General features: G+C 39.2%; 2 protein-coding genes and 1 long non-coding RNA gene across 3 annotated transcripts; 2 read left to right on the top strand and 1 right to left on the bottom strand.

Annotated features, from left to right (window-relative positions):
• Positions 1 to 330: 330 nt before the first annotated feature.
• On the top strand, positions 331 to 4,194 carry LOC141647099 (putative aldo-keto reductase 4). Its single transcript, XM_074455141.1, has 5 exons — positions 331 to 798; positions 2,376 to 2,576; positions 2,773 to 2,945; positions 3,044 to 3,146; positions 3,688 to 4,194. The coding sequence occupies exons 1-5, from the start codon at positions 583 to 585 to the stop codon at positions 4,030 to 4,032; spliced, it is 1,038 nt and encodes a 345-aa protein (XP_074311242.1). The 5' UTR covers positions 331 to 582; the 3' UTR covers positions 4,033 to 4,194.
• A 6,082-nt stretch (positions 4,195 to 10,276) lies between these two features.
• Positions 10,277 to 12,660, bottom strand: LOC141645890 (uncharacterized). Its single transcript, XR_012545209.1, has 3 exons — positions 12,519 to 12,660; positions 12,335 to 12,407; positions 10,277 to 10,400 (listed from the first exon to the last, which is right to left on the bottom strand). It is a non-coding gene; the product is annotated as an uncharacterized LOC141645890 (long non-coding RNA).
• Positions 12,661 to 22,584: 9,924 nt separating this feature from the next.
• Positions 22,585 to 24,496, top strand: LOC141647098 (uncharacterized). Its single transcript, XM_074455140.1, has one exon. The coding sequence runs from the start codon at positions 22,896 to 22,898 to the stop codon at positions 24,099 to 24,101; it is 1,206 nt and encodes a 401-aa protein (XP_074311241.1). The 5' UTR covers positions 22,585 to 22,895; the 3' UTR covers positions 24,102 to 24,496.
• The last annotated feature ends 749 nt before the right edge of the window (positions 24,497 to 25,245 follow it).

Below are 25,245 nucleotides of genomic sequence, written 5' to 3'. Positions count from 1 at the left end.
AAAAATCGTTCCCGTTCATGTTGTAAATTACAAATACCGCTCCTTTTTTTTTTTTTTCTGAAAAAACGACTTTTTTTTTTTGATTCAACAATTTTAGTGAGACGGTGACTTGTGTTTTAGTGAGACGGAAATTGCATTTTAGTGAGACGGAGACGGAAATTGCATTTCAATGAGACGGATATGGAGTTATGTTATGGAAGGCAAACTTGGAAATTTACATTAATTGTCGACGATATTTAGTAATTTGTCGACGACGTATAGCAGGACCCTTAATTTTTCGATCATGGTCCACATCTAATTCAAATACCCCAGAAAGAACTCATATCCAAAACAACCGAATAATTTCAAACCCAATTACCCGCATTTGCCAAATCTCGAGACGGTGGCAAACTCTTGTCTCTTGACAATTGGCATGAGGCGCATGACTTAAGTCTGCTTGTTTTCAAACCTCAGTAACCTCACTACTTACGCACACATTCTCTTCCTATTCCCCATTTTCTTTCCCTGTATATATACTTACACTTCACAGTCACATAATCACACAAATAAATTAAATTAATTTAAAGAAAGAACACAAAAAAGATGGCAACTTTAGTAAGAAGGATTAAGCTAGGTTCACAGGGTATGGAAGTATCAGCACAAGGTTTAGGATGCATGGGAATGTCTGCTTTTTATGGCCAACCTAAACCTGATGAAGACATGATTGCTCTTATTCATCATGCTGTTAATTCTGGTATCACCTTACTTGATACTTCTGATTTGTATGGACCTCATACTAATGAGATCTTAATTGGAAAGGTAATATTTCGATGATAATTACTCCCTCTGTCCCGGTCATTTGTTATCCTTTTCCATTTTGGGTGTCTCAGTCATTTGTTGTCCTTTCTATTTTAAGAATGAATTTGATGAGTAATTTGATCATTCTCATTCAATTTGTTTCACTTGTCATTTAGTTATTGGCCTATTCCTCTTTCCTTGGTCTTTGTGCCAAAACAAAAGGACAACAATTGACCGGGACGGAGGGAGTACTTGTGTAAGACCGTCTTATGTATATATAAAACCACTCATTTACTGATAGACTGTCTGTTATTATATAATTTGTGATGTTTTGGAAGTACCCAGTTCGATTTTATGCAGTTTTTGGCTCGTTATTCCGTCCGTCCTGTTCATTTGTACCTTTGATTAAAATACCCAGTTCATTTTATAATTTGTGATATTTTGGAAGTACCCAGTTTAATTTTACCTTTGATTAAAATATCCCGTTTTGAAGAATAAAAATGGGTAAACAAATGATGGAGTACTAGCCAAAATAATTGTTGTCCTTTAGTTTTGACACAAATACCAAGGAAAGAGACCAATTACTAAATGACAAGTGGAATAAATTGACGGTGATTACTCATCAAGTTCATTCTTAAAATAGAAATGACAATAAATGATTGAGACTCCCCAATATGAAAAAGGACAACAAATGACAGGGACAGAGGGAGTATAAGTGATGCACCTAGAGCCGGGATTTATAGTTGAGAGCGAAAAATTTTAGGGGATGAGGAGTGGCGGAACTAGGATTTATAGTTAGGGGGCGGAAAATTGTAGAGGGGAGTGAACTAGGAAGCTAGTTAGGTGAATTAGGAAGAAAGATTGGAAATTTTAACTGAAAATTTCAAAATTTTGATCCTGTAGTGGTGGCGTTTGCCCTTGCTAGCCCATTTGGTTCCGCCATTGAGGATAGCTAGAAATGTTGTAGGTTATATGAGAAAAAGATTGAAAATTTTAATACCGGAGTATAACTTTCTAAACTTTCAAAACTCCGGAGGAGAAATCATCCCAGGTAGCCCACATTCATTCAATAAATACTATCCTATAACCAGTTCTATAGTAGCATTGTACAAACGTCTCAATGTTGTTGAGCTCTTACACAAAGTTGTTGAGCTATTTTACAAGTTATTGAACTATTTTACTAAGTTGTTGAGCTTAATAATTATTCTATTAAACTCAATAACTTTGTACCATAGCTCGACAACTTTATAATAAAGCTCAACTACATTAAATAGGTTGTATAATATATTAACTGCATTCATTCCGCCAAATTAGGAAAAAAGATTGGAAATTAAAACTATAAGTTTCAATATTTTTCGTGTCTAGTACACTAGGGTGGCTAGCGCCCGTCCCTAGTTCGCTTGGTTCTGGCATTGAGGACGGGATAGTAATGTAGTAGGGTATATTAGAAAAAAGATTGAAAATTTTGATATTCTAGTCCTAGAACTTTCTAAACCTCTTAAATTCCGGAGGAGAGATTGTCCCTATTAGCGGACATTCATTCCGCCAATAGCTGAAGTGGTATTAGGGTTATGTTGATGTTATTATCAATTATGCAGGCTTTAAAAGGAGGTTGGAGAGAAAAAGTGGAATTGGCTACGAAGTTTGGGATCAAAGTTGTAAATGGGGAAAGACAAATTCACGGTGATCCACAATATGTAAGAGAGGCATGTGAGGCGAGCTTGAAGCGGCTTGATGTTGAATGCATCGACCTTTATTATCAGCACCGTATTGATCCCAAAGTTCCCATTGAAATTACGGTTGGTACAATCTTCTTCCATTTTCTTCATTAAGTATTTGCCTTTGGTTTATGTTGGCTGGATGCTAAAATGAGACAGCTTTAATATACACAGTGCTGATACTTTCTGATTTCTACGACATTTTTTTGCTTGCTTCTATTTCTTTGCTAGTCCAATCTTGTAAGCCTTTTTTTTTTTGCTGCGATGTAAATCATAGATGGGTGAACTAAAAAAACTGGTTGAGGAGGGTAAAATAAAGTACATAGGCCTGTCAGAAGCATCGGCTTCCACTATCAGAAGAGCGCATGCAGTCCACCCCATTACTGCAGTCCAATTGGAATGGTCCTTGTGGACAAGAGATGCTGAGGAAGAGCTAATTCCTACCTGCAGGTAAGAATGTCATCTATAATCGACGAGTTAATAAATGAATTTCTCGATATCTGTTCCTCAGCGTTCTGACCTTTGCTATTTAATTACATTTCAAACAGGGAGCTTGGGATTGGAATTGTGGCCTACAGTCCTTTAGGAAGAGGCTTTTTGTCTTCAGGACCTAAGCTGGTGGAGAGCTTATCAAAGGACGACTATCGACAGGTTTAATTTTGTCATAAAAAACTACCGCTCTCCCGATACATCTTATTTATGCTGACTCTGAAAGTAAATGTCCACCTTTTCTTGTTATACTTGGAAAATGACTCGCTAAACTAGCTGTCAATGCATTTCTTGACGCCGCTTCCATTATGGAACTTTGGGAAACAGTCTCTCTGTGCAATTGATCTGTTAATACTCCACTGGTAACAGTAAGGCTATGTACATCCGAACCCAGCGTTGGACCCAAATAAATTGCTTAGAATGTTCTGTTAGATTTTAAAGCTGTTTTTTTTTTTTTTTTTTTTTAAATTTCACAAAATAAGTTGAGTGCAAAAAAATGTCAAGTTTTCCAGTGTCCCGGGATCCCGTGTCTCTAAATATATATCCGCCAGTGTTAGAACCTCCTTTACCCTACCATTTACGAGGGCCCTTGAAGGACGGTAAATGTAATATTGGCTTTTTTTCTACATGGTCATAGTCCTAATTCTTAAAGGTTGCGTTGTGACAACTCGATATTGATTTCTGCTTATTTAATGCCTATCAGCAATTTCCAAGGTTCCAAGCGGAAAATGTTGAGCAAAACAAACTCGTATTTGAGCGAGTAAGCGAAATGGCAGCGAAAAAAGGATGCACCACAGCGCAGCTAGCCCTAGCATGGGTGCACCACCAAGGTGAGGATGTGTGCCCCATCCCTGGGACAACCAAGATCGAAAACTTCAATCAAAATATCGGAGCTTTATCGGTGAAGCTCACTCCTGAAGAGATGACAGAATTAGAATCCCTTGTGTCTTCAGATACTGTCAAGGGCGATCGCTATTCCAATGCAGCTCTTGCCATGACCTGGAAGAATACAGAAACTCCCCCTTTGTCATCCTGGAGACCTGAATAGATACCAATCTCACTATCCTGCCCCTGTTCCTTCAGATAATATATTACCGCCTTAATAAAACTCGTATCACTTCTTACTCGGTTTATGTATCTCAGTAGTATGGAGTATATCTGATGTATGCTTTCCTGAACAAATTTTCTGTGTAATGTTTGTTACTTCACTCCATAGTGTGAGATGGTAGGAGAAAATGTAGATTTATAATGACTAGTTTTTTTTTTTTTTTTTTAAAAAAAAAAAATTTCGAGACATGTGAAATTTAGTTCAGATACTTGAATAAAATGGTTTTAAAACAAAATAGTGGGCACATCTCTTTGCTTCGTAGTTCAGACGGAATTAGCATAGGTCACAGGTGAGAGCCGATTATCGCACAAGCTATACGGCACGCTCGATTTTCAAGTTAGATCATTGTAATTTGTAAGGTATGTTCTATTTAGCTTTTCCAGTTGAGTCACACAACTCATAAACTATCGAAGCATCGAACACATGTTTTAACCAACTGAGCCAATTGATTGGTCAAATGTACAACTATTCATAATCACATTTTAATTAACTGAGCCAATCGATTGGTCAAATGTACGACTACTACATTATCACTCCGTTCCAATCATTTATTTAGGTTTGATTAACATACTCACCACTATGAATATAAAAAGGTTAACAAACGACTGAGACTACAAACTACTTGGAACGTTTAATGGGATTTTCCCTTTAAGAAGCCCACTCCAAACTACTTGGAACGTTTAATGGGATTTTGGACTTAGTGAGTGATTTAAAAGGTAATCGAAATATTCAATGTTATCAAGTAAATCACAAATTCTTGTTTCAAAGATCAGACGGACATATATGATCATTTTATGGTTATATGTAATATTTAACAATGAGCTAATCAAATCATAAGGTTGTGATCTAATCATTGATAAAAACATAAGCTAAATAAAACGATAAACAAATAATTAAGACACCTTACGGATAAGTATAGCTTCGTATGCAGGATTAAAACAAACGACTTACGTTCAGGGGGAACCTACATAGTAGCAAAGGGTAGTACTCGCTACCCCAAATTCCGAGAAAATGATTAAGAGCATCAACTTTTACTATCCCAATTTTTTTAAATATGCACCTTAACATAAATATAAAACATCAAAAGAATTCGTTATTGCAAAATTTTATTTTTAGGTTCGCCCCTACTTACGTTGAATCTCTCTTAAAAGAAATGTAGTGGACAATATCAGAGGTCCATGATCTTGTGTGAGAGTTAGGATGAATGTACGTAACACAATGAATGTATGTAGCACATTCATCCACCGGAGAAGCAAAGATGTTTCCAAGACAGTTATACTCGTAGCCATTAGTGTGTTAACTGATAACCACAATCCATAGACTTTGTGTCGAATTTATGTCCTGATGTTATCGGATCGTATCAATATCTATCCGTTCAGGAAACGTTTCAGAAATAACTCCCTTTTTTTTGGCTTAAAAGAGCGTATTATGTCTCGCGTGAGAATAATGCCAAAGGTCAAAATCTTGTCAAAGTTTAAGAAAGCTCTGGCCACTTGGTCTCACTCTTATTTTCATGTTTAGCAAGAAGTTCAACACATAATAAATTAAACTGACTGTTCAATTGGATATAATCGTCTATCAAAGTAATTATTTTTTTTTACGTTTTTTTAATATTTAATACGGATTTAAAATTAATTTTTTATTTATTATCCGGGCCATTTTTTTAATATTAAGATATTAACAAAATTAAATATAAAAAATTAATTTATTTATAATTTGTTAGTAATAATTGTAAAAGTAAGAGAGAGGTTTTGGTGGGGTAGTTAATGTGGTTGGAAAGTGGAAAAATGATTGGGTTGATGACCTAAGTCGCGACCTTCTGCTTGGAAGAGTGAAAGTGAGTCAAGATTAATAAGATGCGATTAAGAGGAAAAATTTTGGTGACCCGATTAAGGCGACCTTCTGCTTGGGATGGTCTTATTGAGAGAATATAAATGTACGGGTATTAGAATGTCTTTCTCGGAAAAATGCATTAGGATTTGTGGTTACTTTCTATTTCAAAAGCTTCTTTTACACAAAACTATTAAGCAGAAATGGATTTCTGGAAAACATACACTAAAGTTTATTCAGATGTCAATTAATAAAATATTAGTATAAATACCGCGTAATGAAATATAGACTTTTTACTTTTTAGGGTATTGCTTCTAGATTTGAGATTAATATTTACTTAATTTTCATGTTTCACTCATTGTTAATGTTTTGGTAAAAATTTACCGATTATGAATTAATTATGTGAGTGATAGTGATTAATCTAATGCCGATTATGGTTTAAATGCAACGATAGGAATAACGAAATAAAGACGAGTGAAAAGAATGACACGGAGGATTTTTGGTGACGCGGAAAACCCGGTGTGGGAACAACCGCGGGGGGAGTCAGAATCCCGCCAATTTGCACTATAATCGAGGTCAAATAAACAAGTAAGGAAATACAAGGATAAAATTTCTAATGGAGTATTGTTGTATGGCAGAGGGAATTGGGCGAGTAAGAGTGTGAAGTTGACGTTGAATGAGATGCCCTTGGTTTGCTCTTCCTTGGCTTTATATAGCTGCTAGGTTTAGGTCTAAAAGTCCACCAACTTCCCTCCTACTTTTGCTGCTGTGTACTTGGTCAACCCCACAAGAATAGGAAATGGTTGTTGATTTCTTCACGTGGACTTTGACAAAGTAAATACCCCACTTAGGTTTATTTGGCATCTTGATCCTATGGCTCTCAATATGCCACGTCACCGGTCCTCTTTAATTGCTCTCCTCCAATCAATGTCGGCCACGTCATAGGTAATAAAAAATGTAGTTTTTTATCCCTAACAATTGCCCCCAATTTTCCTTCCCAGCCTCAAGATGAGGAGGGAAATTAGTCTTTCTGGTTCCGGATGCTATGTCGTCTGATATGTTGCTCGTCGTCGCTTTATTTGCGATCTGCTGCTGCTTCTTTGTTTCTTGACTTCTCACCTTCTTCCAGAATCTGCTAAGCCTAAGGCTACACTTGCTGCGGTTCTGGCTCTGAGGGAGAAGAAACGTGCTGAAGATGCCTCCAAGCCAGCCGAGAAGAGGAAAGCTGGCCCTGCCTTTGCTTCTACGCAAGCCCTGCTTCTGAATCTTACCCTGCTTCTGAGTCCAACCCTGCTCCTGGGGGTCCCTCCGAAGTAGCACTCAGATTCCCAGGAGATTTCGGATGGTCGAGATCTACACGAGACCCGAGTCCGCTTGGTCGGATCTTTGTTTCCTGCTCCTAGGTCTGCCGAGAAGAGAAAGCGGTCTGCAGTTCCGCATATGGATCCGGCGCCGAAAGAGGGTTGCTCTTTGCTTTGGACAGAGTCTACTTCTATTTAGATTACTTCACTTGCAACCATGCCCCCAATCTGTGGGCCTGCTCCACCATTTGGGTGTGTTTCTGCTTCTGGAAATGCTTCTGTTTTTGGATATACTCTGGCATCTTGTTCTGCTGCTGAGTTTCCCTGGAGCTTTTGGCAAGTTCAGATTTCTCGAGAGATTTAAGTTTCTATGATGTTGAGGGTCGCACTTTTGATGCTGAGATTCGCCTCTCACGGGCTCTGGATACTGAAGCTTCTCTAGCCTTCAAGGTGCAGGTGCTGGAATTTGGAAGCAGAAGAGAGAAAGATGGCTGCAGAATTTCCTGTGGGTCTGAACCTGGATGTGCTATCTGGTCTGGAGGGGGAAGGTGCTCCTGTTGACGCGCCAGATGCTGAGAAATAAGTGACTTCTGCTGCTCCTGGTATTCGAACTACTGCCTTTGAGTTTGTTCCCGTTTCTGGGTCTAACTCTGCATCTAGATCCCACGCTGCTGGTGAATGATGGATCCAGCTCATGGATGCTAGGTCCAGCCTCCTCCTTAGCCTACTGTTCTGCGTCTTGTCGGCATAGGTGCTTCTAGCGCTGAGAACCTCTGTCAAAACTTGCCTACGCAGTTTATATGCAGCTGGTACCTGAGAAATGTTAGTAATGCAACCTAGGTGTATGCGATGACCTTCTAATGCATGATCTAGCGATCTAACCAATGTAGACACGTTATGAACTTATATGTCGGGAATGCAATGTTTATCAATGTGTCGTGAGAATGATCATGTTTGAGCGTGTGTTGCGAGTATCGCAGGTGTTCTATCGTTTGCTTTGTATCTTGCCGTTTCTGGCGTACTTTTGATTTGTGCATGCACGTTTTACGCTGTATGTTTGGCCATCGCTGTTTGGATGCTGGCTAAGGGGTCTAGTATGCCCACTCGTTCAGAGGAGTCAGGCTTACGTGGGTGCTAATGCATCGCGGGAGGCTGACTGTCCCGGTTGTACGTGCTTAGCCACGGACACACGCCTTCTGTAGTGAATACAGACCCTGCCAGATTAGTTTGCATTTTTATTCACTTGGCCATTTATTTGAAAGATATTTATAAAAAGGAACTTCTTCACTTAAAATATTAAAGTGGTTTACTAACTTGAAAAACTTTCAGAATCAAGAAATATCAGGGTCAGAATACATGTAGGGTCTTTTCAGAACCAGAAAATGTTGAGATTGAAATATATGCAGAAAATTTGCAGAACCAGAAAATGTTGAACTCAGAATATATGCAGAAAATTTTCAGAACCAGAAAATGTTAAATTCAGAATAGATGCAAAAAGTTTTCAGAACCATAAAAATATTCGAGCCGAGAAATGTTCAAAGCAAAATCTAGAACCGGCCGAGCAGTATCCGTAGGCCGAGAGTACCCGATTCTTGCCGACCATGCTTTGGTGGTGACATGTGCGTGCCTCGACAAAGGCGTCGCACCTTTTGCAAATTCTACGATATCTTTGCGCACTTTGTGGGCTAAAAGTATCTCTACCTCGATACTTATTGGACAGGCTCTCGCCCGCATGGTTTCCACATTCTCCACTTTGTGGAAAGCATGCAAAACACCGAGACTCTTCCCGATCCAGGCATCCGAGGTAGGGTCCAACGAGGGATTTCCTCTTTTTTATCTCATTGGCGGTGTCATTCTGCGGTCGGTCCAGTGCGGTTTCCTCCGGTCTGAGTATCTTCTTCACTTCGGTGCCGCACAACACTTCGCTTCCCGCTTAGGTTTTAGTATCGGGCTCCAAAGACGTGGACAATTGGTATTGTGGAGATGGCTCCTGCTTTGAAGGTTGCCCCCAAGGTGGCTAGCACATCTGCTTCTGCGTTCTGGTCTCTGGGGATTTGTTTGATGTTGAACTTGGCAAATCTGAGGGTCAACTCCTTTGCTATATCTAGGTATGCCATCATCCCGGAGTTGTCTGATTTCCAGATCCAGAGCTAGCTTCAGACCCAGGATCAAGGCCTCATATTCTGCTTCGTTGTTTGTGGCCTTGAATTCACATCGTATAGCCTGGACTATGAGATCTCCCTGGGGTGATTTGAGGACTATTACTACTCCTGCTCCTCTTGCGTTGGAGGCTTTGTCTACATGTAGCTCCCACACTTATTCTCCTTTGTCTTCCTCCAGATTCAGAATGTCCTGCTCTACCTGGGTCTGGTCCCTGCAGGAAGCAGAGACTTAATGACGTAGTGTACTGGATGTTGTGACCCCTCATGCTCTCGTACTAGCACTGCACTTGTTGTTGCTTCTGTGACTGGCAGATGCAGGAATAACGGTTCCCCTGGCTCTGGCTCTGTTAGGAGTAACGGGGTGCTGAGATAATGTTTCAATTCCTTAAATGCTTTTCTCATGTTCCTTTGTCCACTCAAATATTTGAATCTTCTCTTGGGGGTAGGTCTGTGTCGTCCTTCCCTTCCGTGCTTCCAGACACCTTATTCTCGCTTCTGCTGTAGGGTCCTGGTCTTTCGCTCCTCTTTTCCACTGGGCTTTCCTGGATACTGGTTCTGAATCGTAAATGCCTCTTATGGGTGCAGAGTCTTCCTCTAGCCTCATGACAGCAATCGCCTTTGATTGTACCTCCTCAAAGGAAGTGCATGGATGCATGGTCATATCCTTGTATAGCTCTGAATCCTGGTGCAGTCCTTGGCGGAAGGCTTGTATAGCGGTTGCTATGTGACACCCCTCGATGAGGCATCAAAAGAACTATTAAATCTAAGCGGAAAATAAGGGATTTTTAAAACCTTTAAAGTTTAAAGTGTGAAATTCACCATAAGTGACCAAACGAAAATGAAAAGTAAAATGAATAAGTTTTACAATTAAAAAAAACGAAGTGCGTTGGGGAAAAGATATCCCACGAATAAACACAAGTCTAACGATAGGTGAGTCTAAGCAAACTATAACTAAGGTCCAAGGTTCAACGTTCTCGCTAGCTCACACGTCTTCCCCATAATCTGCATCACAAACCTGTCATTCATGTAAACATGAACGCCACGGTCGGTGGGGAGTAACTCGGGTTCTCCCACCACAATATGTCAAAATGCACATAAGCAAGAACTTAATTAAACATATTGATCATGCATCATACTTGAATAATATGAACAAGGGAATATAAACGGTAATCATAATGAGATAGGCACATTGCATTCTTAATGAGATAGGCACATTGCATTCTTAATGAGATAGGCATGGTACATTATATTAAACATGCATTCAAGGTAACCAAAACATGGATATGAGATTAGGCATCGAATCATATGAAGAAGGTAAACAACGGATCAATTGAATAGAAAATACATGGATGGAAACCAATAGCCATTACTTGAAAACCTCTTAACAACCATAGCACGGGACGTGGCTACTAATGTCACATTCATACTTATGGCTTACATCTCACCATAAGAACGGATGGGAACATCGATTCCGGCGATCATATCGCAACTAGGGGCTTGCATCTCACCACTAGTATCCGATAGGACCAAGACTCTCACAAACAATCATAGAAGACGTGCACTCTCGTATATAAGAACACGCCAATGACCGTAACAAGCAAGACATTTACAAAGGATTGACTCAAAACAAGACAAACCCCTAGACTCCAACCTCCTGGTAGGACGACGATCATAATACGGTCCTAGTCTAAATCGCCGGACTCTCGGGATGGACGACACCCGATTCGACATACAATCCCAAATCGTATCCAAGACTCGATCCATGACACCTAGCCGTGCCCCAAGGTCGAGTAACCCCAAATCGGAACAATGGTACCTAGCCGTACCCCAAAGTCCGAAGAGGCGGAAGGAAGATAGCCCAACTCGGAAACAATGGCACCTAATCGTGACCCAATGTCCGAGGGCAAACAAATAAGGAATGTCGAGTAGTCACACAATGTAAATCGTCACACTCCGGTCACAAATACGAGTAACAACAATAATTCGCATTATCATAACATAAACAAATCCTAAATTGACCATTTACCAATCATAAGAAGGATGCGTAATTAAATAAATGATTAATAGAAGTTATAAGTGAAGAGAAACCATAAGAGAACTCCCAAAGGGTGGGGACCAAACCCGCGCCATTTATGAGCATTGGAACAAAGAGTAAGAAGCATATGAAGTAAATCGTGCAACATAACGTATAAAAACACTTAACTTAACCAAGTAGATGGTCACTTGATAAGAATACAACCTTAAAATGAATGTTGTCCACAATGAGTCAAGCTCAAACTTTACAACATTTAAAATGTCACTTTCCGAAATTTCACTGTCAAGGATGAGCTTCGGCTCATTTGCACCGGAATTTAAATAACACCATTATAATGAAGGAATTCAACCAACACACCACCAATTTTACCCAAAGTTGCTTCAACATCATTGTTGGACACATAATCAACCTCCAAGTAACAATTATACAATTAAAAACAAGAATCCACAACATACAACATTCATAAATTACTCCATGTTCATGAATAAGACTTAATAAGGTAAACTCAACATAAAGATTCCATCTTTTTCACTCAAAAGCTTAGATCTCAACATACCCACATACTAATTCACCATTTAAGACATATTTCAAAACAACCATACTACCAACTTCATCATTTACAATATTAATCCAATAAATAATCTCATGACACAATTAAACATGTCAACTAAGCATGATTAAGACGGATTTTTCTCTAATTAACATATGTAAACAACCCATTTAATCCAATTGAACAAACATGTGACAAAAGACTAGAAATTCCTCAAACAACCATAAGACGGTTTCACAAACCAATTTATCTAACAATGAACATGTGAAACATGTAAAGATTCATACTTTAACAAACACAAGAATAAACCACAACATATAAACACATTAAATTGACATAATGTCGAGTAACCCATCACCGTTACCTTTTAGCTCTTTAATCCACAATAGAATCGTCTACCTTTCAAGAATCCACTTCCGGGTCAACTAAACTTTCTCCTAAACATAAGAAAACACAAAATAAGACTAAGAATCGAAACTAGAAAAAGGTTACCAAGTGTAAAATGGTTCGACAGCTCTTTATAAGAGGAAAGTCGGACTCTTTCTTACCTAGAAAGATGGAGGGCGATTAGAGGGAGAGATAGGCGCGAAAATCACTTGATTTGGACAAGAATTGAGCAAGTTATGGAGTTTTGAAGATTTGTAAGAGAAATGTATAAAAATGGTGGTGGTTGTTGAAGATGAATGCTGAAAAATTGAGGAGGGCGGTGTGTTCTAGGGTTTCCTTCATGATATTTATGAGGAGGAAAGAGTAGTATGTGAGCCCATTAGTCATACTAGGCCCAACATGCAAGATTGAGTCGATAAGCACTAGAAATTACGTCTCAAGCCCACTACAACTCAAGACGGGAAATATTATTATTATTATCATTATTATCCGACCAAAATATTTATTTTGTATAACTTAAGCTTTAAAAATATAATATTTATAAAAAATCATGTTTAATAATGTAATTAATTAAATTAAATAATTAAAAAATATAAATAAGACAATAGAACGGTTAATTAAATTATAAATGTCAAAGTGGAAAATTCGCGGGTGTTACATGCTATATCGCACCTCGAAATTGCCACTTTCTCTTTGTTGAATCTGTTTAAGTAATCACGGGTAGACTCCTCAAACCCTTGCACTATCCGGTAGAGGTCACCGTCCGCTTCTCGGCTTTCTCGCTTTGTGGCGAATCTTTGGTTGAATGCATTAACTAGGTCGGCGAAGTTAGCTATACTCTTGTTGGGCAGGCCGACGAACCACTGCAGGGATGCTCCAGACAAAGTTGACCCAAATCCTTTGCACATACAAGCTTCCTTCACAGATCCAGTTGCGGTTATCACCATCATTTTTTGCTTGTAGTGGTTGATATGATCGAGTGGATCTGTGGTTCCATCATAGAGCATCATGGCTGGAGGCACACATCTTTTAGGAACACCAATTAGGGATATGTCATCCACGAATGGGGAGTCTGCGTAGCTGTCTCTAGCTGCTTTCTCCAACGGACGGCTACGCCCAGTATCCTATACATCGCTCCCTCGGCTCCCGGTATTCTTTGCTCCAAAAATTACCCGCTCTCGCAAGGGGGTTAGAAACTGGCGGAAAAGAACCAGCAGGTGTACCTCCTAGCCAGGGTACTCCAGAAAATTGGCCTGGTGCTGGATGACTGGTTACTGGTTTTGCACTGATTATGGATCCAGGCTGCCATCCTGGTGTCTGCTGCAGTCCTCCGATCCGAGCTCCATCGGTGAATCGGGTGCGGATGGACTCGCTGCGTTGATGACAGGTCCAGACTGCCATCCTGATGTCTGGTGTGCGGGGGTACCTGTAAAAGGCGGAAGGTCAGATCCTGAAGGGGTGCTAAACAAAGCATTACCTGATGTCTGCTGCAGGTTGGACGGGTTATCAAATGATAGGCATCCCAATCCTCTGGGCTCAATTGGTTCACTGGATGCTACTCCTGCAAGGTCTAGTCTGGTGACTAGTTCTGATGGAATTGGTCGACGTGATCCTCCACCGTCGGGTTCGAGCCTCGGTGTCTTGGTCTTGGTTTGGGCCGGACTTGTCACGATCTCGAGCAATCGGGTTCGTTGTCCTTCCTCGGATCCTCAACGGCCCGACGCAGTGTCCATCCCCGAATCATCACCGCACGGGTCAAGCACCGGAGGTCCTCTCGCTTCGAGAACTTCGCACTGATCCCTCCCCTGGTCGGGGCTCCGACGCACTTGACCTCTGCTTTGGTCTTTCCTGGATCTGGATCACGATCGGGCGCGCCGCTGCTTCCTTTGGTACTGCGGCGGTTCCGGAGCGGAGGCGGAAGCATGGTTACGGTGACATGCTTGTGGAAACCATCCGGGCCGGATCTTTGGAGGAGCGCTCATTGATCCTGCAGACGCAGGAGAAGGTCCCGCTCCGAGGAAAGGGCGGATATCTTTGTGGGTCTTGGAAGGATTCTGGCTGGTTCCAGACATTGTGACGGCTGGTTCGGTCTTGCGCGATTTGGCTATAGAAAATGATCACTATGCCCCACGGTGGGCGCCAAATTGTTTTGGTAAAAATTTACCGATTATGAATTAATTATGTGAGTGATAGTGATTAATCTAATGCCGATTATGGTTTAAATGCAACGATAGGAATAACGAAATAAAGACGAGTGAAAAGAATGACACGGAGGATTTTTGGTGACGCGGAAAACCCGGTGTGGGAACAACCGCGGGGGGAGTCAGAATCCCGCCAATTTGCACTATAATCGAGGTCAAATAAACAAGTAAGGAAATACAAGGATAAAATTTCTAATGGAGTATTGTTGTATGGCAGAGGGAATTGGGCGAGTAAGAGTGTGAAGTTGACGTTGAATGAGATGCCCTTGGTTTGCTCTTCCTTGGCTTTATATAGGCTTTCTTAGGTTTAGGTCTAAAAGTCCACCAACTTCCCTCCTACTTTTGTTCTTTGTGTCTTGGTCAACCAACCCCACAAGAATAGGAAATGGTTGTTGATTTCTTCACGTGGGCTTTGACAAAGTAAATACCCCACTTAGGTTTATTTGGCATCTTGATCCTATGGCTCTCAATATGCCACGTCACCGGTCCTCTTTAATTGCTCTCCTCCAATCAATGTCGGCCACGTCATAGGTAATAAAAAATGTAGTTTTTTATCCCTAACAGTTAATATAAAGTTAATCAAGTGAATTGAGTAATTTAAAGAAATGTGTGTATTCAGAAAAATATTTTAATATAATGATTTCATTTTATAAATTTTCTAATAAAAAAAAATTCATCACGAAATTAATATTAACAGTTTATGGTTATGTATAATTTATAGTTTTATACCAATTTTAATTTATTTTAGTTAAAAGGTTATATTTTAAAGTTTACTGATGAAAGATTATTTTTAAATGAAAGATTAGTTTAATTAACGAAAATTTAACTTGTTTCTATATTTAAGTTGGAGCATTTGGAGGGAAAACTTTTTGAGAATCCTTATTCACTTAATAGATATGAAATTATATTTATAACCCAAGTTCGCATTCCATCACTAATATATACTCTCTCCTATTTAGAATAACTGTCTCATTTGTCATTTTTGTCTATTCACATAACTGTCCCATTTGTCATATTTAGACACGTTTTTTGACTTTTCTACCCTATACAATACTTTTCGTTATTTTAACTCAATTTTTTAATTTTCGTGTCATTGTGTAAATGTGATAGTTATTCCGAATAGGAGGGAGTATTATTTGCATTCGTGGCTCCGTTTACACAAAAAACAAATAAATTGAAAACTTATTAATGTGTAGTTAATGAAACTGTGGATACACTCTATAATAATTGATTGTCAAATACGGTCAAAAACGTACATTTGTCTAGATTATAGAGAGTACAAAAAAATTAAACAGTGCAAATGATTAAAAATTGATTATTATCATGAAATTGGGATCTACAGAATAGTTACATAAGCAAAATAAAGACAAAAACACAAGAATATATGGTCAGATTATATGAAATTTGTATTGTTTTTACTTATGGTTTATAGACAGTCTTCAGCCACCTTCAATGTACCATCGTTTGTTTAATCGTCGTTACCTGCGTTCTTTGTCCCAACCCGTGAAGAGAGAAACGCCAGACGTCGACAAATTGTCTATGCTAATTATTAATTCATACTCTATTAAACGTGTACAAAGAATTTCATTACATATTAATTAATGGATAATACTAGGAAGCTACCCGGTGATACCGAGTTTGCTACTAGCCTACTATGGTGGTGGAGCCGGAGGGTTAGTAGGAGGAGGAATGGTCGTCAGACCTAGAAAATGGGTTATTCAGGTCAAGTTCAGGTCAGACCTTTCAGATTCGTCTTGCTCGAGTCGGGTTATTTTGGATTGGGATGTTCTGGGTTATTTAAGTAATTTCGAGTCAGGATTTTGCCTTAAATATACCATTTAATAAGGTCATTTCCGGTCTAACAGATCATTTTGTTTTCTTCAAGTATAGTCAATTCGAGTTAATTCACTTTTAGGTCGGGTTTATCGGGTTAAGTTTGGGGCTTATTTGCCGGGTCTATAGAATCAAGTTTGGGTCTTATTTGTCGGGTCTCGAGTCAAACTTATCAGTTAAGGTCATATAATTAAAACTTTTAATTGAATTCTTTAATTTCGTCTTTGCCCTATTATATTATTAGTTCGCCTTTACTGAATTTCTATTTTCTGACCCCTTAACATTAAATTTTAGCTCTGTCACTGCGAGTATCGCCCTTTAACGTTGCTTGATATATGTCCTATCTATTTAATGGTGCCTACATGATACATATAAAAAATGATATCGAAATTCAGTACCATACCGTGACTACATTTCACATTCCTTAATTAATCAATCAATGTGTGAATTTGGCCTTGAAGACAAACATAAGCACATAACCACGTTGTGTTACACTTACAATACCCATATGGCCATATTATTATTAACACAGTTTAATATGGACCGACCATATAAAATAGTTGATTAAACCTAAAGTATAGCATGATATTCCGTAGTTGGCAATAATAGAACAAGAGTAACAGTAAGTGTGTAGGGGTATTTGTAAACCGCGATCAATTCTTTACCATTTTCTTCTATGAAAAAGTTGCAGGATTTGTTATTAACTTATTCTTCATTGTATTTTAGCTAAATTAATAGACAACATAACTACACTTTCACATGCAAACATTGACTCGATAAATTGTGGTCCTTAATAAAAATGTTTAAACAAAAACAAATTACAATACTACTAACTTTCGCTCGACATAATCTTAATCTAAAACCATCTTATACTTGGACCTCTCACAATAGCTTTCTTTATTTCCAGCGCTATTTTAATCGGGTGTATCTTGTGAGTAATGACCTAGCAAAATGATCAAATTGTGTCGGATTCGTGTCCGTGTCACATGTATATGTGTCATGAACCCTTCATCCCAAACCCGACCCAATTAAATCTCATGTTGTGTTCGTGTCAACCCACGTACATAAGCGGATCATCATGCCTCAACCCTAACCCGTTAACTCCGTGTCGGGTTCGTGTCATGTTTGTATGTTGAAATCTAAATATATTATGTGATAGAGCATCAAGAAAAACTAGGATTAATTTAGTAAATAGGTCATTCTTATCGGGTTCGTGTTTAGAGAGCTCAACCCAAACCCAACTCAACTAAATCTCGTGTCGTGTTCATGTCGACCCACTAGCATGAAGCCATTAAACCTCAATATGAACCCGTTAATTTCACGTGGTGTTCATGTCGTGTTTTCAGGTCGGTGTGATTGTTTGCCGCCTCTAGGCTCTAGGTGTGAGAGTCGTCTTAACTCTTAAGTTAAGATAATCTTAAATAATAAATAATGTAATTCTATTTAAGCGCGAGGTTGAACGTTTAAGTATTCGTTCGATATTCTAATGGAAAATGAAAGGGCGCCACCGGGTGACACCCAATTTGGGTGCCACCCTCTCACATGGGGTGAGTGTGGACCCCTTCAATTAAGATTGATTGTGAGAGAGTGACATCCAATTTAGGCGTCACCCGGGTGACGCCTTATCACTATCCCATTCTAATATACAACATCAACAATCGAATACCCCCTTTATCCTACACGTATGTTTACCTATTTTATTAGGTGTCTCACATTTGTTTGCATACCTTAGCTTATTAATTAGTTTGGGAATTTTTCATGAGTTACTCATTTCGATTTACTTGTTATACAATGATTATAATTTATAAGTATATGGTCTCCTTCTTTTTAAAGGTAAACAGATGTGAAAGAAATATGAACTTAGTTGATTAGAAATATCCTTAATCGAGACGTTGTGTAAGACACTGCCCTATCAGTTAGATCCCCTCATAGGTGCTCCTTGGGTTTCGTGGTCACCGATTCCAAGGTTAACGCCTCCCAGGGGCGGCCAATAAAATTACGTGGCCCTGTTCCAAATGTTATATAAAGGCTCCTGTCATTAATCGTCTCATATTTTTCAAGTTATATGCAAACCTAATTTTTTATGTATTACTATATAAAGACTCTTGTCATAATCATTTCATATTTTTCGAGTCTTACAAATGCGAATATTTGACGACGGCGTAATTTAGTATTATCAAATACCAAGTATTTGAAATTTATAATGCGAAATTTATTAGATACCCATAAACATTATACTATGTATCATCATAATGCATTTAGGATGTATAAACAAATCACATTATTCCTCTGTTAGTTCAATTAGCTCGGCTATTATCATTTTTTTTTTGCGAAACAATAATTGATAAATAAGATTAAATGAATTAAATGGAGCAATGTAACTTAATTCTTAATAATAAAATATTCCTAGCACGTGTTATTTTTTGAACTGATACTTTTCATGGAAAATAAGTATATGAAAATTATCATGATAATATTAAACTAAAGTCAAAATAGTGGTGGCCAATAAGAAGAGAAAAAAAAAAACTGTCAACTATGGGTTTCGAACACCTGACCTACAGTAATAATTTATCTATTTCATTAACTTGCTACTTCACCACCAATGCAACACCGCAAAACTTAATGCACATTCAGTGCCTCAATTACTCTTATACTTTTCTTAGGTCCAAAAGAGTCCCCTTGCGGGCTTGGGCCCCGGTTCGGCGAGCCGAATGGACGGGCTCATGGCCGCCCCTGACGCCTCCTTCCGCACAATGGTGCACTCCACAGACGGAAGTGAGAACTGTTCTCAATATAACAGAATATAATAGAAAAGAAATAAGAAGAAGATGTTTTGTGTTTTTCTTGTTTTGTATTGATTTTGGTAGTAATGACCATAATATCGGACATTGAATGCGGAATTGTTTGTGTAATAAAATTCACAACAGCTAGAAAAAAATCCATATAAAAAGTTCAGACTAGTAGCAAAAAGGGCCCAACCACAGTGCGCACGTAACACGAGCCGAGCCGAGCCAGCAACGCGCGCATGGAAAGACTATAGTCTATCCTCATAACACTTGTTAACCCACCTTCATATATAAAGTGGTATGTTACGCCCCCCACTATTCTACCAATATGAGACAATATTATTACCACACTTAAGTTTTGGAGCAACTTCAAACTCTAACAAATGATCATGAATCAAGGGAATGTATTTAACTTGACAATACAATTAGACTTGTCACAAGTTCTAACAACCAAATGTATGCAAAATATAGGTGATCTGACTACCAATCCTATACTTGTTTCGTCTTACCTTGTCGTTTTACAATATCAAATGCATCTCGTTTACGAAAGTAAAGAAATTTCAGTTAATACCCAAATTCTAGGTGGAAATGTGGAATATTAATCTACGGGGGATAAAGAATTAGAGATTAACTCGCCTATCAAATGCGTGTCTAGCTATAACTCCTCGTGTAAAACTGTTTTATTTAGTAGAAATATTAAAGTATCTTATAAATGATTTTACAAAGTTTATTGTAAAACCATTTTATAATAGACTTATCCTTGTAAATATTGATTGGAGACGTGGCATTAAGATAGCCAAACTATGTAACTTCAATTTAAAAGCTATCAAAGCGAGTGAGTTGTCACAGATGGCGACTCATTGATCGGAAAAAGGGAAGTCGGTCCGTGACATACAGCCTAACGTAGTGTGATCTCAAGTTTTCTTTTCCCTGGTCATGGGGTTTAGAATGACGAGTCGACGAGGAGGTAAGTCCTTTGAAAATTCGTAGAAGTTTATTTTGCATGCCTAACGGATTGGGTTCAATGAATGAGAAATCTTATGAACAACATTACATATGCTTAGAGGCAGCTGATGGTTCAAGCTTAACCTCCCAAGTGAAGTGTATAGTTGCACTATTTGAGGGTCGAATCACAAGGAGTATGAGAGATTACCAATTGTTATTATTCTTAAGTTTAGCTAAGTCAAGGAAAATAAGTTTGATTGATAAATTGACTAAGTGAGCTATACTAAATGACATGCAAATGAAACAAATTAAGCAACAACTAAATTTACAGAGGAAACTAATTGGAATAATGTTTTACTCAAGATATGAACGGATTAGGGCACGATTAGGCTACAAACATTCGTAATTATCACGCTAATTCCGGCAATTAGTCATCTTGGAAATACAAGGCGGGGGAAAACGCCTCTAATTCGCCTATTGACTCCCTCCCGGGCTCACAATAAGACACTAGACCTACCGACTCAACTCCCTCCCGGGCTCAGACTCGGACTCTTCTATACAATACTCTAAGGCCCTAGGAACTCGCGCCATCCCCAAGGTAGTCGATTATTGCTAAGAGTCATTAAGCATACGATAAATTCCCGGCCTTCCCAACCCTTTTCCCAAAGTTGAAGGTCAAACCGGTTCCCAAAAGCACCCTCTTTAGGCTCTCCCTCCCGGGTTCAACCCAAATAGGCCAAGGAAGTAAAATGGTGGTCAACCAAGGACCTAACCAATTCCCATTGGTGGACAAGGGTCAACAATCAACCAAAAACCCAAATTACAACATCAACAAAGTAAATCCTAAGGTAAACCCCACCAATTTGCCCTTAATGACTATTTAAATGGAATCAAACATGTAAAACACTCATGTAAGTGCCCAATCGCACCCTAGCAAGGGTACTCCTCACTAATCATGGTTTTTAAGGCAAGGCAATGAATAAAGATGGATTCTTTAAGTATAAACATGATGTGAAATTGGATTCTGCAATTAATCATGCAATAATTTAACAAAACTATAATGATAGACAAATTAAGCTAAGATGGGTAGAGATTAAACCAAAAGATACAATTTTGGACACAAGAAACCCAAAGACTCAATCTTTGGGTGAAAACAACAATGGAGAACAATGAAAAGATGAACAAGAGAGAGAAAAACAACAATCAAACAACAAGGAGAAGAATTCTAACATAAACAACTCAACAAAACTAAAGAGTAAGCAAATGTAAACAAATAAAACTAAGGAGAGAGATTGTAACAATTCAATAGTAAAGAAAGGAACTTGGATTGAAATAAAAAAGGAGAAATCTTCAACCTTGTTACAACCCAATTTCTAGTACTAATAATGAAGTAATTATTGAAGAACTTGTTCTAATTAAAGAATGATTAGCAAACTAATTAGGAGAGATTCAAACTTGGTAAGGAAAAATATAGATCTAGGGTTGTGCGTTAAAATGAATTAGGGGAAAGGTATTTATAGTTTTACAAACAAATGGGCCGAAAATTACAAGGAAATAGAAGTGCGGGGAAAAGGGGTCTCGGCGGTCACGCCACGCGGCCCTGGACCGACAAAACCCGTGTAATCTTTCAAATTAAATTTAGTTGCCAGGTATAATGAGCCGGTCAACCGGCTACCGACTCTGAACCGACTGTCAGGAGGGACTCTCAGTCGGCTGGCCGGCCAACCGGCTGGGAGCCCCTTTTCGCCTTTCTTCAATCTTCTTTCCCATACTTGTCCCGTGATGTTCTTAGCTAGCTTCTTTAGTCCTCTCGGGTCCCAAACCTGCATGAAAAGATATAAACTCGTAGTGCTGGACTAAAGCTACATAATGCAAGCTAAAGAGGTCAAAACCGTCTAAATTTAGGACAAAATGTATAGGGAAGAAGGGGGAAAATGAGGCCAAATGACCACTCATCAGCAGCCAAAGTGTCGGTTCAACCTGCCTATTCGCCTGTCGAGTCTCATTTTTAGAAACCCGTATGAGCCGAACAAAACATTGCCTCGACCCGCCCCCAATTTGTGCCAACATAGGCTTCGACCTCACCGGACCGTGTGACCAAAGCCAAACTTGCTCCATAGTCCATATGTATGCTTGAACTTGAAAAGGTTAGAATTTGAGTGGCCATATTCCTAAGGTCAAATCAAGCCTGATCTATCCCAACTTGAGTTCAACCCTTCAACTCATACGATGGCCACCTCTACATGTATCATACTAGTCTTAACTATTCTGAATTTAGCTTGTAAAAACTTAACTTATCTGAAATGAATCTATATGAGCTAAGCTTTCTAAACTGAACAGAACTAAAGAAAACGAATTTTACGTCCAAAAGAACGAGATCAAACTAGGAGTATAAGAGAGAGTAACCACGAAAGCCGACTATAAACTTATTCTCCGATCATACTTCATATAAAACCCTCTCATTAAAATAATCGCATTATATATTTTCTATTTTTAAATCATTAAAAAAACAAAGAACCGTTGTATATGTCCCTGAATAAAACCCCAAATGTAGTAGGTCCCCTACCCACCCCATCACACAAATCACTTCAACACTTAACCCTTCCTCACTCCCTTCATTCAACATCAACTCACGCCGGCACATCATTCACTCCTACTCTTACTCCCCCCGCTCCTCCTTTTATATTCCTTCCCTCTCTTTCTAGATCTCCCACAATATCCACTTCCCCTTCCTCGTTCTCGTTCTCGTCCTCGTCCTCGTTCCGTAATTAAAATGGCTTCCGCATGCGTAAACATTCCTATTTCCCCACCTCACCCCAACACTTCCTTTCTCAACATCCCTTGGCTTTCCCCCAACCTTCCCGATCCTCGAACCGCGGATCTCCATGATTCCGCTTCCGATTTCGAGTTTAACCTCGTTGACCATCCTATCTCTAATATCCTCCCCGCTGACCAGCTCTTCTCCAACGGTAAACTCCTCACTTCCACCACCACTACCGCCGCAACTACCACCACCACCGCCGCCGATACTACTCGCCGGAAAATTTCCGACGGTGGTGTTGATAATTACATTTTCTCTCCTAAGGCGCCACGGTGTTCTTCGCGGTGGAGAGAGATGCTTGGTTTAAAGAACAAAAAATTATCTACTCCTGATTCTACCAAAACGACGTCGTTATTGTCAACTACGACGTCGTCGAGTAAATCACTCAGATTCTCGACTGAAGATTCAACCACCAAAACGACGTCGTCGGCGAGTAGATCACTCAAATTCTCAACAGAAGAAAACACAAAAACGACGTCGTCAAGCAAGTCAATCAAGCGGTTTCTTACGAAGAACACAAGAACGCCGTCAAGTGACACGTCACTAAGTTTGCCGTTACTCGACAGAAGCTCAGATTCGTCGTCGTTTGATTCGTTGACCGATTCAATGTTCTCGATATCCACGTCCACGTCACGTTTGTCGTTATCAAGCTTATCATCCTCCACGTCATCATCAACTCACGACCACGACGACCTTCACCGTCTCTCCCTCGACGAAACCCGTCCACGAGTCACTCTCCTCCGTCCTACTCCCAATCCCAAACCCAACCCGGTTTCGACCCGACCCGTTCGTCGCACACAAAAAACGATCCGACAAGGAGCAGGAACCGGAGTTTCCGCCGATAGTCCGAGAATGAATTCCGCGGGTAAAATAGTGTTCCAGAGCTTAAACCGGAGCTCCAGTAGTCCGAGTAGCTTTAACGGTGGGCCCAGGTATAAACACAGAGGAATGGAGCGGTCTTATTCTGCTAATGTTCGGATTACTCCGGTTCTTAATGTTCCGGTTTGTTCTTCGCTTCGTGGATCGTCTAAATCGGGTGGGTTTGGGTTTGGTCAGTTGTTTACCTCTTCGTCTTCATCGACTCAGAAAAAAGACAAGGGAAGTGGAAATAATACCCACAATGGTGACAAAAGGAGGACTATGCCGGTTGTTATGTGAGAGCATTATTTTAATTAATTTTTGCCGGAATATATTTCCGAGTGACGTTAATTAGGCATAATGAGATTAATTAGGAGGGAGTTTATACTAAAAAAAAAAGGAAAAATCAAAATGTTATTTTTTTTTCTTTCGTAATTTGTGTTTTAATTTTTGTAAATAAGTGGGTGTTTGATTGTTGACGTTCTCGGTAGTAGTTGAAATTTGGTTGGTTATTGTAACGGAAAGTCACCTTTGTAGTTTGATTGAGATTTGTGATTTGATATGCTAACAACGCTAATGTAAAAGGCTACTACATGTTTAGGTGGCTAAAAAGTTGAGAATTATTAGATTTTTGGGTTGGAAATTGAGTTTAGTTATCTTATTAAATTAATCCAATTTTTTATGTTACGATGGTGTTACGGGTGTATGTATAAGTGCCAGATTTTTACAAGTATTATTTTTACAAAAACTCGGCGTTTTTGATTTGAAGTTGGTATTTAAGGCTCGTATATTTGTTTGAGAATCGAGTATTAGACAATGGCGGAATCAGGCAATTATGCCTGAGCATTGGAACTTTTAGTTGAATTTCTCGATTTGTTTTCTAGTTTACTCTATTACATTAACTGCTCACTATTGCTGAAATTTATCGTCCCTTGTCTCTCTCGGGAGCAAGGAATTGACCCTAGGGCAAAAAATCTCAATTGGGTGAATGGGTAATGAACTAGTAGTGTAAAAGGAAAAATTTTGAAAATTCCGTCTGCCAGCGGGACGAGCGCTCGTGCTAACGCCCCTAGTTCCACTGCTGCAAGTCCTGCAACCTAATGTCAAATCCTAACTGTGACAGTAGTGTTAAATACGGATACACGAGAAAATAAGATAATTTGGGGATATTTTTATCGTATTAGTACGGATATTTTTTACTCGATCCAGATTATTTCGGGATGACGGTGTAAGAAGCATTATTAGTGTGAAGGGGTAGTACTAGTACATAGGGTGTACCTTATGTACGTATACAATCAGATTATTGTACTAGTTGATGTAGGGTTAACATTGATGTTTTGTTTGAGTAAGTATTTTGAAATTTGACAAGAATTTTAACGTTTAGGGGCGGGGTAGAAAAAGATAAAAGAAAAAACAAGCTGGAAAAAGGAAGAAAGAAAGGGAC

This window comes from Silene latifolia, chromosome 3 (assembly GCF_048544455.1).
Source record: "Silene latifolia isolate original U9 population chromosome 3, ASM4854445v1, whole genome shotgun sequence".
In the NCBI taxonomy this organism is placed as follows: Eukaryota; Viridiplantae; Streptophyta; class Magnoliopsida; order Caryophyllales; family Caryophyllaceae; genus Silene; species Silene latifolia.
This window is presented reverse-complemented; position numbering and strand designations above follow the sequence as displayed.

Bases quoted from the DNA above. Each gene is read 5' to 3' on its own strand.
- LOC141647099 (XM_074455141.1), top strand. From the start codon at position 583: ATGGCAACTTTAGTAAGAAGGATTAAGCTAGGTTCACAGGGTATGGAA. The intron at 799-2,375 runs GTAATATTTCGA...TCAATTATGCAG, and splicing joins ATGAGATCTTAATTGGAAAG to GCTTTAAAAGGAGGTTGGAG. The intron at 3,147-3,687 runs GTTTAATTTTGT...AATGCCTATCAG, and splicing joins CAAAGGACGACTATCGACAG to CAATTTCCAAGGTTCCAAGC.
- LOC141647098 (XM_074455140.1), top strand. From the start codon at position 22,896: ATGGCTTCCGCATGCGTAAACATTCCTATTTCCCCACCTCACCCCAAC.